The sequence below is a fragment of the Calidris pugnax genome, unplaced genomic scaffold, assembly GCF_001431845.1.
Source record: "Calidris pugnax isolate Ruff unplaced genomic scaffold, ASM143184v1 scaffold41, whole genome shotgun sequence".
Taxonomy (NCBI): domain Eukaryota; kingdom Metazoa; phylum Chordata; class Aves; order Charadriiformes; family Scolopacidae; genus Calidris; species Calidris pugnax.
The window spans coordinates 23,456,810-23,471,044 of NW_015094509.1; the positions used below are offsets into that span (position 1 = coordinate 23,456,810).

The following is a 14,235-nucleotide window of genomic DNA, read 5'->3' on the forward strand; positions in this document are numbered from 1 at the left end:
CGGCGGGCCGCGACCGCTCGCTTCCTCCTGAGGGGCCTGCGGGAGCGCTGAGCCCCCGCCGGCCGGGGCCCTCCCGCGCTCCGAGCCCGGCTCGGGGAAGACCCCTTTGTGTCTTCCGCGCTCGGGGAGAGCGGCACCGGTTTCCCTCAGGTCGGCCACCGCCTCCGGGGCGGCTGTCCCGCATCGCGCTGCCGCCGTTGGCAGGGAAGCCCACCCCCCCCATAAAAGCTGGGGTGCGGGTGGCGCTGGCCGCGTTGTCCGGAGCGAGGAGGCTCCGCAGCCGCGCTCCGCGGTGGGCAGGCAGCCCCCGGCCCCAGCGGGAAACCCCGCCGGGCTGCGGAGCCGTGAAGGTGGTGCATCAGAAAGTCACGGTAATAGCGGCAGAAGTCGGAGAGAGAAGTGATTTTTTTTTTTTTTTTTTTTTTTTTTTTTGGCTAGTAACTAAATTACCAAAACCGATTAAAAAGCACTTGTCAATGAAAGTTACTTAGTGTGGTGAATGAGACTGGACAGTGCATAGAAAGACTGAAGATGGCTTTTTTTGTTTGTTTCGTTTTGGTTTTGTTAATTTCATCTTGCCTGTTCTTTAGTTTTTTGTTTGTTTCGTTTTGGTTTTGTTAATTTCATCTTGCCTGTTCTTTAGACCATGTTTGTTTGTCTTTAAATTCCTGCCCTCCATAAGGTATTTTTTTTCTTGGGTTTGACCTTTTCCACAGCAGAGGAGAGAACACACTGACTCTAGGTAACTCAAAATTATGCTCCAAAGGGATGTCAAAGAAGTATGCTGCAGTACAGTTCTAGACAAGAGCACCAGATTATTTATTTTTTGAGTTCAGGTTGATCACTGGTTTTGGTTGTGGGGTTTTTGTTTGGGTTTTTTTTTTTAGGGAAAGAAATCTGAATAAAAATGCATTCCTTTTTCTTAATGCCTTCTTTGGGCCTTGGCTGTACTTCCGAAAACTAAGTAGTCAATGGAAGGTCAGGATAGAAATTTCACATTTTTCTCTGCCCTCTGGAATATATTTGCTGTCAGTGATGTGTTTTAAACAACATTATGTGTTTTAATATACTTTTTTGTTTTCTTCCAAAGGTAGTGAAAAAGAAAATACCAAGATGAGTAAAAAGCCTCCTAATCGTCCTGGAATCACATTTGAGATTGGTGCTCGTTTGGAAGCACTGGACTATTTACAAAAATGGTATGGAAGACATTGTGCAGTATTTGCTAAGAGCAAAATTATTTTGTGTATATTGTATGTTTTGATGACTAATTATAAAACTGAATGTAACTACTAATTGACTGCTTCGCATATGAATGTCACGAATTTCCGCATAAGTCTGTTAAAACTAATTGCTTTTAGGAAAATATTCTCTGTTCAGGAATCAAATTACATTTTTCTATGGGCATTTGTTTGTTTGCTTTTAGTTGCTTCTGCAGCCCCAGTATGCAAAGAGCATTTCCAGAGTAGTGTGGAATGCAGTGTCATGTGCGTGATGACCGGCGTGTTAATGTGGCAAACTTCTGTCACTAAAGACTTTTTTTGTTTAGTTTGAAGGCATGCAAGCGAATTTGTTTTGTATTCAGTTATCACACTTCATAGGTTCACAAAACTGTTTTTAAAAAGAGAAAACATGCTTAATCAGAGTTCATGGAATAGGTAAGTATGATTGTATTTGTATCAAACAGTTGGAGGAATGAAGTGCATAAAACTGAGGCACTTATCATGAGTAAGAGTCAAGACTATAAAATGGAAATTTGTGGACACAAGGGCCACACTACACAGCATGTGCATTGTGAAAGGAGTTATTCTTTTGAAAGAGATTTAGTCAAAATTTTATTAGTGTAAGGGGGCTAATTTCATGATGTGCACTCTCCATTCTTTTTCAGTTTGAAAACTCCCTGGTCTTGTTAAAGTAGATGACATGGGAAGTTGATTCTTCTACCCAGAAGTTTTTTCTTAGCTGCTCTCTGGTTAGTTGCATGCCTGGAGAACTAAACATGTTCATGTGAATATCTGATCCTGCTACCACCAACTTGTGTATTATTTACGTGTTTACTCCAGTAGTTACATGCTCTGTATAAAAACTTTTGGTTAAACTTTGGTTTAACTTTGGTTAAACTTTTTTATCTGCAGAGCTTTGATTTTAATTATAATAAAAGTGTTTTAATAAACAGTCTCTAAAGGAAAATATGGTTTACAGAACAGTCCATGTTCTTAGATTTTGCTGTAGAGTGGGTTTTCAACATACTGATTCTATAACTGAATGCCAAGATCATGAAACTGTCTGAATAGTGCTATAAAAATAAAATCATTTCAATAAAACTTTTTATACCATCTCTTGTGACAAGAGAGAATTGGTTAATGTAACTAGGTAATGAAAGTTAATATGTAACAATCGCTTCAGCTTAATTGTATCAAAAAAACCCAAACAAATCACTGAGTATCCAGTGTATAGTTTGCTTCAGATCTGCCTGGCCTTTTCACAGGGGAGGGTCACCTGTCAGTTCTGGAGTATTCGTCTAGATTTGGACTTGTCAGGCATGAGCCCTGTTGCAAGATCTATAGCTGAGTTGCTTGGTATTTTGGGACAGAATAGAGTTTATTCTGAACTTTCTAGGAATTGATACATTGTAGAACAAACCAAGTTTATATTCATGTAAACTTCTGTGGTGCCATATTCAGGAGCAGAAAGTTAATATTAAAATTTTACAGTTACAACAGCTCTGAAAACAGGACTCTTTCAATTGAAATAATATGTGTGCACATAACCAAAGAGTTTATTAGAGAAATTCTACTGTTGTGTTATTATTAGGGTGACATGGGTTGGAATAATACTGTGTGACTTTTTTTTTTCCCCTTAGCTCTCTGTTACATAAGGGGGTGGTGGATGTTTTAAAAATTATTTCTATATATAAGCTGTATGCGTTCCCCTCATCTGCATGCAGAAATAGAACATGCTTCAAAGAAAATAAAGTTGCTGAACTTACATGAAATCTCTTTATATTTTTTAACAAAACCAAAACGGAAGAGCAGTAGTATTGCTGAGCTCAGTTTTTCTACAAGCAACAAATTGAGAACACTTGCTGAAAAATAGCCTTTGAAAAGGTTTTAATTTTTTTCTCCATTTTTCTGAAAGCCTGCTGTCATTTAAATATCCAGTGTGCGTGACTTGGTAAAATGTTAATCAACATTTTCCCATCCTTCTAGAGAATGGGAAAAAATTCTTGTGTAAGTTTTTGCTTTCTGAGGCACTTCTGTGAGTCTCAAATTTTCATCTGTGTAGTAGTTGCTGAAATTCATCTCATGCAATCCAATGTTCTCTTTGAATTCTGGAAACTTTGGAGAGGGTATTGTGTACTTTGACTATTTTTGCTTAAAAACTCTATATCAAGTTTTTTGCAGACAGTGTTTGGGTCGCTGATGTCATTTGGCATGTGTGATTACTGAGTAGAAGAAAGCCTGGTCAAACTGGTCAGCGAAGACAGGCTGTCAATGAGCATGTTTATTTTTGCTTTATTGTGGCAGTAACTGCAGTTTCTTCTTTATCAAGTGAAAAACAATATATTGTTGCAGGGGAGGTTCTTTTCCATAATGAATTTGTACCACTTGTTAAATTTAGATTCACTAAAGCTAACTATGAAATGCAGCTTTAATCGAAATCAATGTGATAATCTGTCAGCAGACAGTGAATGAGGTGGGATTGACTGATAACAGAAAATTTTTAAAAATATAGGAGATGATCAGGGGCCTGGAGTGTACAACCTTTGAAGAGAGGGCAAGGAAACTGGGCTTGTTTAGGTTGGAGAAGGCAACAGGAGACCCACTAGCAGCCTTCAGTACCTACAGGGATAGCATCAAGAAGACTTAGCCAAGCTCTCCACAGTAGTGTGTGATTAAAGGACAACAGGCCCAAGTTGAACAAGAGAGATTCGGGCTACAAGGTACAAGGAGAATCTTTTTCCCCATGGGACGGTGAAGTAGAGGGTCAGGTTGTCCAGAGTTTGTGGAGTTGGAAGTTTTTAAGACTGGGCTGGATAAAACCCTAGAAAACACGATTTGATCCCATACCTGCTTTGAGAGGGAGGTTAGACTAGAGGCTTTCTGAGGTCCCTTCCATCTTGAATTATCTTATGATACAAAATCATACAATGATACAACATACATCCTATGATACAATATCATACAAAAACTGATACACGTGCACAAACCCCCTGTGCCTCCAGGCTGACAAAACAAATGCAATAGCAGTAAAATTGAACCTATCTGCAAGTACGTGCCCGTGTGTAACATCAGTTCTTAAGCTGCTAGCTCCTACAAGTAGGACACAGGCTGCAAAGCTGATGTATTTAAAGATACATCTCTGCTGCTTTTTTTTTCCCCCTATTTTCTTTTGTCTTCTGTGGCTCTAGCTCTCTGCTTGTTGTCCTGTAAGTGCCAGGTACTGCTTTGAAAAAACCAACCTTGTTATTTTTCTGAGACCATAGTCTTTATTAATCTGCTTGATCTAAACTATAAGGTAATGAAGGAAGCATACAGGTACATGGCCCTTGTTGCAGTTCTGGAATGGAAACAGCTCACTAAAATAGGCTAGTTATCAAAACAACATCACTTAGTACATTTCATTATCTGGATGGACTTTTTTTCAGTATGGAGGAAGCTTTTTCCCTGTAAGACTTTGGGAAATCTTATTTTGTAGAGCCCTTGCTTTGGATTTCAGTTGGCTTGGTTACTTGACAGCCACGTATTTGAAAGGACTTTGAATACTGTTTTATATTGATATAATGCAAAATATCTAATGAAAAATCTAGAGATAGAAATAGATGCTTGCAGATACCAGAAGACTCTTTGTGGAGAAGTCAGAATGGAGAACACTTGGTTTTATATCCTCTATGTGGTAGAAGAAAAGACTTTTTAAACCATTATTGTGAAGGCCGGAAGTACGTGCCTGTTTTTAGACTTTGTAGGTGCAACCTTGGGTAAACTTACTACTGTTTTTGCAGCCTTTTTCACAGTTTGAAATAACTGTTGTCCCACCTTGTAGGGCAATTCACCACTTCTTTGGTCATTTTTGAAGGGTCAAAAGGCAGACGATGTAAAAATGAAAAATACTGTCTGTGTGGCCATTAATACATGTTGCCTCCATTGCAGAAAATGGTTTGTTTTCTTTTTAACACTGTCAAGAAATGGAAACTGGAAGTTTCCTATTAATTTTTTCCTGTATGAACATTGGAGCATATTTTTGTATATGAACATCTGACCAGTGCTTCATAGTGTAAATTTTGTAAGCTACATTAAATTTTGCAGCCTTACAAAAATGTTGCATAGTTCTTAGGTGTTGGAATTGCTGGAACCTGGGAATGGAGAGTGTGTAATATGTAAACTGGGCAGATACCATCAGCTAGCAATAGCTTTCCTGTGCTCTCTTTTAAAAAGCAAGAACAAAACCCCCTGAAATTTGGATAAGACTTTATTTGGGATTATTTAATACTATTTCTATCATGTTATTAAAGAAAACACACCCAAAACTTGCAGGTTATTGTTTCTTGCTACAAAAATGGCAAGAATAAAACCACTTGCATTATTGAACTGGAGAGTGGGCATTTGTTGTTGGGTTTTTTTTGTTAGTTCATTTTATTTTTTTATTTTTTTTGTTCTATGAAAAGTAAAGACTTTTCCCTCAATGTTTTAGAGTGTAGTGTCTGGTTTGTGCTGAACAAACGTTGGCAAATCTGTTTGGTTGGCAAATTGATTCTGACGTCTTAGTGTGAGGTACTTTCTGGGGGCAAATGGGCAGAATTAACCTGACTGTAAGGTTGTTAGGCCTTATATGTCATTACTTTCCAGTACTTTAAAGACTGATGTTTGTATTTCCCTTTGTAATACTTCTTCATAATGGCTACTTGTAGCTTTGCCATGGAAGGAACTTGTGACCATCTTCATATTCATCTTCTTTCTACAGAATAAATAGAAACATCGCTCTTACCTGTAGTAAAAGCTTTCCTGTATGCATTGTTACTAAAACTCTTTAAAAAGGTGGATTTAAAAATTTATCTTGCCATTTTACCTTTTATTAGCAGGAAATGCATACTTACCTTTGAAATATTTGTATAATTTTGCAAGTTATGAAATGGATTATTTTTAGTAAAAGTACAAAAACTGTAACACCAGAAAAATGGTTCTGTGCAGTGTAAAATTTGCAACAGTAAAACCTGCAATAAGTCTGCTCTGCTCATTTCCACTGTGGGATCAGTATTGTGAAATATTACTGTTTACACATATTTGTGGCACATTGTGTGGCTAAATTTAGTGGATATTGAGGGTAATAGCTTGTTGCTAAATCCATACAAAGTTATTTTTGGGCTGCCTAATAACCAATCCTATATAGTTTGGGTGGTTCAGAGATTTGCTAAATCTTCCATCTCTGAGGACTGTGATGGAGAGGTTTTGGCTCTTTTTGTCTTGCAACCCCTGTCTTAAGATACATTGACAAAACAGTTTATTGGAATAAAGCCGTTATGTGATGTTATCACTATTACAAGATTTAACTGTGCAAAACCAGTGTTGTGGACTTTGATTCAGAGCTGATAATGACATTTTAAGAAGACTTTGATAGCAGAAATTATGTTAATCAAAGATATATTAACTAATAAATACCCTGTGCTGCATTTCCTCTGTTCAGTGATCCCTAATGAAACTTAATATTTTGAAAATCTTGTATTAACTGATGTTGGCTTTGCTCCCTTGTTTCTTTTTTTTTTTTTGTCTTTCCATGTATTCCAAGACGTTTCTTGATTCTTGACTTGATGAATTTTCCTTAAATATCTTCATTTTTATATATTTGTCTCTAAACTGTTCTCTCTATTTTACTTCCCCCTCTTACTCAGTTTTCTCTTTCCAGGAAAGTGTACTACATTTTGCCAGTTTATCCCTTCTGTTGTCTTTTACACACAGTGGGTGGAATGGTGACTTTGCTGATGATGACCAGTGAAACCACCAGCCATAACAGCAATAAAAATGTAGTAAGGGAACTGCTGTAGGGTAGTGCCATAATGGGACAGAGTATTTGCATTGTAGGTGTGTAGGAAAGGCAGAATTCTCTCTTTTTGCTGATGGTCCCTGAATTTTGTAAAATAACCATAGTCTTGCGTCTGGCTGGCACGTGACTAATCTGAAATTTCCAACTGTAATGAGAAAGAAAGGACACAGAAAGCATTGAAGAGAGGGAAGGAAGGAAAAACACCAGAAAGGCAAGAGGACAGGAAATTCACTTTGTAGCAATCAAAATGAGAGCTTGTGCACAAGCACTGAGGCTGCAGTAGTGAAATTAAAAAACAAGAATAATGATGCTCTATTTGGAACACTGTTACTCATGTATTTGCTGAAGTAAAAGTAACTTAGCTTTTTCCTCTGCTTTGCTACTCTTCCTGCTTATTCTGACACTTGGTGACTAGTTACAAGAAGTCTGAAATTGGAACACTTGGGAAGATAGAAAAAAACTAGTCAGAAATTTTGTGATAAAATTCCTAAATGTAGCAGCATGTTGAATTAGAGGAAAAGCATCAGCAGAGACAGGGCTTAGAGAAACTATCTCTTGGCTGACTTGTTTTCTTGAAGCCTCGTTCAAAGTTGAACAAGAATGTTGTTGTCGTTTGGTCAAACCAGGACAAATATGGGTGATGGAATTCAGGTTTTGACCTGTGAGTTTTACTTTCTGTTTTGATACAATATATCATCAGTTTCACTCTTCTTGTTAGATTGTTGTTGTCAGTCTACTTGAGAGGGGAAGGAGGTAGATCTTGTTGCTCCTCTGAACAAAGTCCGATGAGGTTTTCCTATCTTGAAAAAGATTTAGTTAATAGGGTTGCAAATGAGAATCTGCAGTTTGAGGCTAAGACGTTGGGTTTTTAAAGTTCAGTGAGAAGAAGTTGGCAACTTAATGGTTATGAAAACATTTTGTATTTCTGAAATGTACGGATGAGACAAATGCAACAAGAGGTTGGGCTGCCTGTGCGTTCTCATCCAAGGGTGAAACGTGGCTGAAGTAATTGCAATAGTAACCTAGAAAATTGGAGAGAAGTTTTCTCATTCAGGAACTCCTGAAATATTTAGATGTTGGAAAGCTGTATGCATCGCTGCAACTGAAGAACGAGGACTGGAGAAATGAAGGAGCAAATTGAGTTCGACACCTTTTGTTTTAATGCCCTGTTCTAGTCACCAGGAAATAAGGAAAGCCTGTACTTCCTGAAAACTTTTATATTTTAACCAGAACATAGTGCTAAAGACTTCTTTATCAGCACTGGCATTATTTTGGAGAGGAAAATATGAAAAATGGAAAATGTTGACAGGGTTCCTGTGTGTTAGTTATTTCTAGTTGATGGAATTTGCAGTAGGGCTGGAAATGGGTTACTCGAGCTCTGCTCTCTTACTGCTGCTCCACAGTAGCTAGAAAAACACATTTCCCCTTAATGAAAGTGAAAACCAGCCATCCTATTGCTGTGATTGTTCTTTCAATACATGTCTTGTTAACTTTACAGCAGCTCCAGTATGTATTCTGGAGAAAATTTGATGATTTAATTAATATTTTCTGCGCTTTTGAATGTGTTTCAATACTTTTATGAAGGGCAGTAGGAGCTGAATTCTTCATCGTTCCAATTTTCTCTGCACTTCATAGTGGAAATAATGGGATCTAATAATTTTGGTGAAGGAAATAGTGTGATGCAACCAGTTTGTGCCTTGTTCCCTTACTGCAGTTTTGTGAAATACAGCACTTTGGTGAAACCGGAATAGTAAGGCTGCCTGTAATAACAATTGCTGAAGTTAAAGAGACTTGCTGTTTTGCCCTACAAATGTAATCTCAAACTTTATGGTTCCTTATCTTCATCCATGCCGCACCTGAAATTAGACCCTAAGACTTTCTCTCATTGCAGCTGAGTCCTGATTAGTTCTACTGAGCTCACATAATGTTTGCTGAGAGTAAAATCCACATGTTAATTAAGACTGACATATTAATGTTAGTGCATGTGGAGTTACAGAGAGATACTGCAATAATAAAGTTACTATGAATCAAATTTAATGGCAGTGAAATAATGGAAGTTAATTTATAAATTAATAAGCGGCTTAGATTCAGTAAGAATCTTCTGTTGACTTCTGGATTTGGTTAGTTGCTTGGATTTGTCTGGAATCAATGGTATAGTTTGAGCTTCTCATACAATAAAAGTAATGAATGTACTCCTAAAACTATTTTATATACTTCCCATCCCCAAGCAAATGAAAGCTCTTACAGGATTTTATAATAAAGTTTTAAAAACTAATAAGCACAAACTTGTAACGTTGCTTTCAGGCAGTCTTGGTCTAGGAGTTTGAAATTTCAGTGTAGTTACCTGACTAGGATGGAGCTGATGATATATCGTTGATGTGTATAAATAACTCTTAAACTAGATGCTATCCTGCTATCGATCTAGCAACTTCATCTTTTTCAGACTTGAAGATTTTTTTTAGTACAAGGTGTAGTATAATTTTCGGAATGGTCACGTAATCATTGTTGCATGCAAAAAAAAAAAAAAACCCAAACCAGAAACTGTGAAAAAAGCTTTGGGATTTATCCATTTATGTTTATCGTTCAAGGTATCCATCTCGTATTGAGAAGATAGATTATGAAGAGGGGAAGATGTTGGTCCATTTTGAACGTTGGAGTCACCGCTATGATGAGTGGATTTATTGGGACAGCAATAGGTTGCGACCCTTGGAGCGACCAGCTTTAAGGAAAGAAGGGCTGAAAGATGATGAAGAATTTGTTGTAAGTGGCACATTTATTTTGTTTTTGACTCTTGTCCTACTCGTTTTCCTGCATTGAATCTCCCTAGCTCGTAATGTTTAATTCTTTTTAGGAAAAAATCTGAATGATTAAAATATTAATGATTAAATTTGTATTAAATAGGATTTTAAACCTGGAGAAGAAGTCCTAGCTCGTTGGACAGACTGTCGGTATTACCCTGCGAAGATTGAAGCTATTAATAAAGAGGGTACGTATTCATGTATGGTCCATTGGTAAGGACTGTTTTCTTGTGCTGTGCTGTAGTCTGCTTAAAAAATGCATATAAAGTTTTCCTCATTGCCTCAGTCTTAAGTGAAAATGTTTCTATTCTAGGAAATTTAGTAGGAGGTTTGTCTTTTATCTGTGTGAAATTAAACAATTGGAATTTCTCCTGGAAAACAAAATGTGTAATGTTTCCTCAGGGATGAGAAGAATATTTTGTGACAAATATTTTGGACTGTTGTTGATTTGGGCTAATGATACATTTAAGTTTTCAAATTGTTTTAGGAATGGTAGGTCTCTTTAAAGTTCCGCTTATTGAAGAAAAACAATGGAAATAGGTAAATAAAGAAACAATTTAGATGCAGTACTTCACAGTGGAGTGATATTTCTAATGGATATAAGTAGAAGTTGAAGTTTTTACTGTAGTTTAAAGCAGATGAGGATTTGATTGTGAATTGGTTTCCATATCATGGCAACTTAAATATTCTACTTCCAGTGGATTATGAGCAAAAATGACACAGTAGGTTAAATGTGCTTGAAATTGTCCAAGTGGACAAAGAGCGACTCTAAAAGCAGGGTTTCATTGAGCCTGTCATTTATTTTTATTAAAATTCTTGGTCCTGACTGTAGGTAGCACCTGGTTACTTTGTTCGTACAGCCTACAAAACATTTTGCTAAAGCTTTCATAGCAACAAGGTGTGTTTGTTTGTTAACTACTGATAGTGATTACATCAATCCTCTTCTAGGAACATTCACAGTACAGTTCTATGACGGTGTTATTCGTTGTCTTAAGAGGATGCATATCAAATCTATGCCAGAGGATGCAAAAGGGCAGGTAAGAATACTTCAGCTATCTCTTTGTTAGGTTTTATATTGGTTATTTTTTTTAATATCTTGAGTAAATGTCATCTAGCACAACTAGTTTTAGATTACAGTCTTTATTTTAGGTCCTGCACTGCCTTGCTTCACCAGTTTTATGGATGATGCCCCAGAGTGTGCTGCACAAGTAGTCTTGCTGCTACCTGAAATGCCTAGCTGCCAAACACTCCATTGCCAACTAATCTGTTCCCAGAGTTTTGTCTTGCAGAGTTTACAAGATCAGGGGCACCCAGACACTTTTTCCTCTCATGTCCTTTCAGAAAAAAGCTTTACCTTGTCAGTAGGCTGTGCTACTGATTTATTTATTTATTCCCAGCCCCACCTCTTTTGTTTGCCCACATGTTCTTGTTAACTTGGCTGCTCTGTGGGGATTTTCTTCCCTGTATCAGAACTTTTGAGGATTCAGACAGATAAGTATTTCTTTATCTCTGATAATGTCCAGTTGCTGTTAAAGAAAAGCTGCTGAGTAGAAGCTGAGGGAAGCTGTGAAGTAGAGGATATGATGTCGTCACTGGGCATATCTTCACTTGCAAAAGAAAACATCATTGAAAACTGTTACATGCTCTCAGTGGAAATACCATTGCATTTATCTTGCATGGTAACTGTATTCTGATAGTTAATGGGAAGTTGCTCCACTGAAATCATTCAAGACTGGGAGACAAGAAATGTGAAAAAAAAATAATTTCATTTGCTCCCAGTTTTCTTTAGAATACTCTGTCTAACTTGACAAACAAAATCCAGGGATTTCGTAATTACCTTTGCAACCACCTAGATTGTGACAAGGGCAGATAGATAAGTGAAATGGCTTGAAAACATTTCTATATCCTGGCCTCCAGGTTACGGGTGGCTGTGTACTGGGACTGATCATCTATGCAAACAACACCGGAACTTCGTGCAGGCCACACTGCGCTACTTAAACTGTGTTTCCTTAAAGAGATTAAACTGAGATCCGTAGTCATGCTAACACTGGCTTCTTGCTGCAGTCTTATGATAACTCTGTTGAACCAGAATATAATATTTCAAACAATATTTTCAGTATGACAGTAAGTTAGGAAGTTAGAATATTTCATTTTACTTTATAAAAATGAAAACTTGGGTAACATGGTTGTGACTGAACTGAAATAGCCCTTCTGTAACAACTTAAAGAAGTCCCTTACTTGGTCCTGTGCTTTTTCTAGGGAGCTATGTTGTGTCTGATATTGAGTTACTACTCTTAGGCCAAAAGCATTTTCAGCTTCAAAAAAAAATAATAGTAAATCCATTTCTTAGCAACCATTTAGATGTCCAGACACGCTCGGTGGCAGTCCAGCTCGTCTAGCATTTCTAATTTTTCTCAGTAGCTGAGAGTTACAGTGTCGGTCTCATGCATCACAGGGGCTGAACGTTGGTGGCCTCAATGAAGTCTTGAGAAAGAATAAGGGCACCAAATTTACGCTTTCTGAGATGGCTTTAGAATTTTTAAGTTGCCTTGCAGCAAGAACAACGCTAATTACACTTTCTATAATGCTAATCGATACTAGTCTTAGTATTTCATTTTGCAAAATCAGAGTTAGGCATGAAGTTCTGTAGCTTTCAAAGGCGAAGATACTTTTTGTTCTGAAACATCTACATTGTTAAGCTATGGTCAAATGTTTGTTTTTCAAAATATTTTTGTGGTATTTAGGAATAAAAATGTGATCTAAGATTTGGTATGAAGATCAGTTATCTGAAACTGAGCTTTGTACAAGCCTAGAACTCAAATGAATGTTTTTGGTTTTTTTTGTATTATTTATTTTATAGGAAGATATTTACTAAAAATTATGTAAGTATTAAAAAAAAATTGCTAAGATTATAATTTGATTTGGAAAATAGCAGAGTTGACAGATCCATAACTTCATGCTTAATTTAAACCTGCCTTTTTTTTGTCTGTTTCCAAAGAAAAAAGTTCATTTCAAGTGATGAGCGTTATCTTAAGATACTTCAAGTTCTAGGACATTAGCTAATTTAACAAATGTAAGATCTGTTTGGAAGGTGTGTGCGAAGCAGAATTTGAATTACACAAAGAGAGTTATAGACTAGTTTAGTTAATTCTTTGAGCTTAATGTGACTTACTTAAGGGAAGAGATTGTAAACACTGCAACAACCTATTTTTGAGTTGCAGCAGAAGTGGGCTTTAATAAGACTCAGCTGTGAGTGTTGAAAGGCAGAAATTTTAAAGGGTGGAAAATATTTGTGTGGCTCAATGCAATGAGCGTTAGGTTACTCTGCAGATAAGTGCAAATTAATTGAAATCACACAGAAATGTGGGTAATGTAGTACAGAGAAAATAAAAAAAACGATGGGGATATTGAGACTGCCCTTGTGGGAGCACATATGAAGTGTTTGGATAACTTACTTTTTCTGTTTCATGTTTTTTGTTTTATCTTCGATATAATTAGGCGCGCGAGAGGGAGCAGATAGCGCCGGAGCTGAGATTAGTGACGGAAATCGAACCAAAAGAAGTGAGTTTTGAGGAGGGTTTTGAAGGAGAGGGAGGGGACTTTGCACACAGGAAGAGGAAGCTGAGGAAAAAGCATGGATTTGCAATGGGGACAGAGTTAAAAAGAAGATGTGACAGACAATATGAGCCCAGATGTAGGTGGGGCAGACTTTTTAGGATCGAAAGGTGAGGGTAAGGATTCCAGGCTTGATGTGGAATCAGCCAGTCAATAGATTGATGATGCTTTATGTATGTGTGTGTACGAATGCATGGGCGTTGGGATGTGTCAGGAGAGAAAATCCAGCTGAATCTTCAGTACTGGTAGAGAAGCAAAAAGGTGGTGGTTGTAGGCAAGTGAAGAGAGAAGGATGCGTGTGTGAATTCTGCTGTTGGCACAAGGGCTGGATTTTAGAAATTATTCTGGTTTTTGCCTTCTTACTGTTGCAAGCTTAAGGTTATGCAAAGAAATATTTTAAAATACAAGTGTTATAGCCAATTGATGTGTAAGGCTGTTGGGTAATTTTTGCTAATGTATTTCTTGATAGTGCAATTTCCTGTGCTTTGATTTAGTGAATCTAATTAGCCTAATGACAGTTCTCCTCAGTAGTGATAAAGTAATGTTTTGTCTTCTAACTACCATGTCCCGTTACTTCTCTCCTGTCAGTTTTCTCAGCTTACTTGAAAAGTGAATTTTAGTAAGAATAAAAAAAGGAAACACACATTTTACTTTTTAAAGTTATATGTATAAATGAATAACTTTCACTGGGGTGAGATACTGTGGGAAGTTGGAAATCAGGCTGGATGGTGCAGAGTTACAAAACCACATCCAATAGAGTGACGATGTCAGGACACGAGGGATCAGT

General features: G+C 37.3%; 1 protein-coding gene across 11 annotated transcripts in view; it reads left to right on the forward strand.

The window, feature by feature from the left end:
- The first annotated feature begins 938 nt into the window (after positions 1-938).
- The window catches only part of PHF20L1 (PHD finger protein 20-like 1), a 55,649-nt gene continuing 42,352 nt past the window's right edge, over positions 939-14,235 (forward strand). For 2 of the 11 annotated variants that reach the window (XM_014965311.1, XM_014965315.1), the window contains exons 1-5: positions 953-1,196; positions 9,624-9,795; positions 9,937-10,021; positions 10,782-10,870; positions 13,332-13,394. In XM_014965311.1, the coding sequence (XP_014820797.1) occupies positions 1,114-1,196; positions 9,624-9,795; positions 9,937-10,021; positions 10,782-10,870; positions 13,332-13,394 (492 nt within the window). In that variant the 5' untranslated portion in view covers positions 953-1,113. Of the gene's footprint in view, positions 1,197-9,623; positions 9,796-9,936; positions 10,022-10,781; positions 10,871-13,331; positions 13,395-14,235 lie in introns of all 11 variants that reach the window. The other 9 variants (XM_014965313.1, XM_014965317.1, XR_001414440.1 and 6 more) reach the window with 8 other exon arrangements.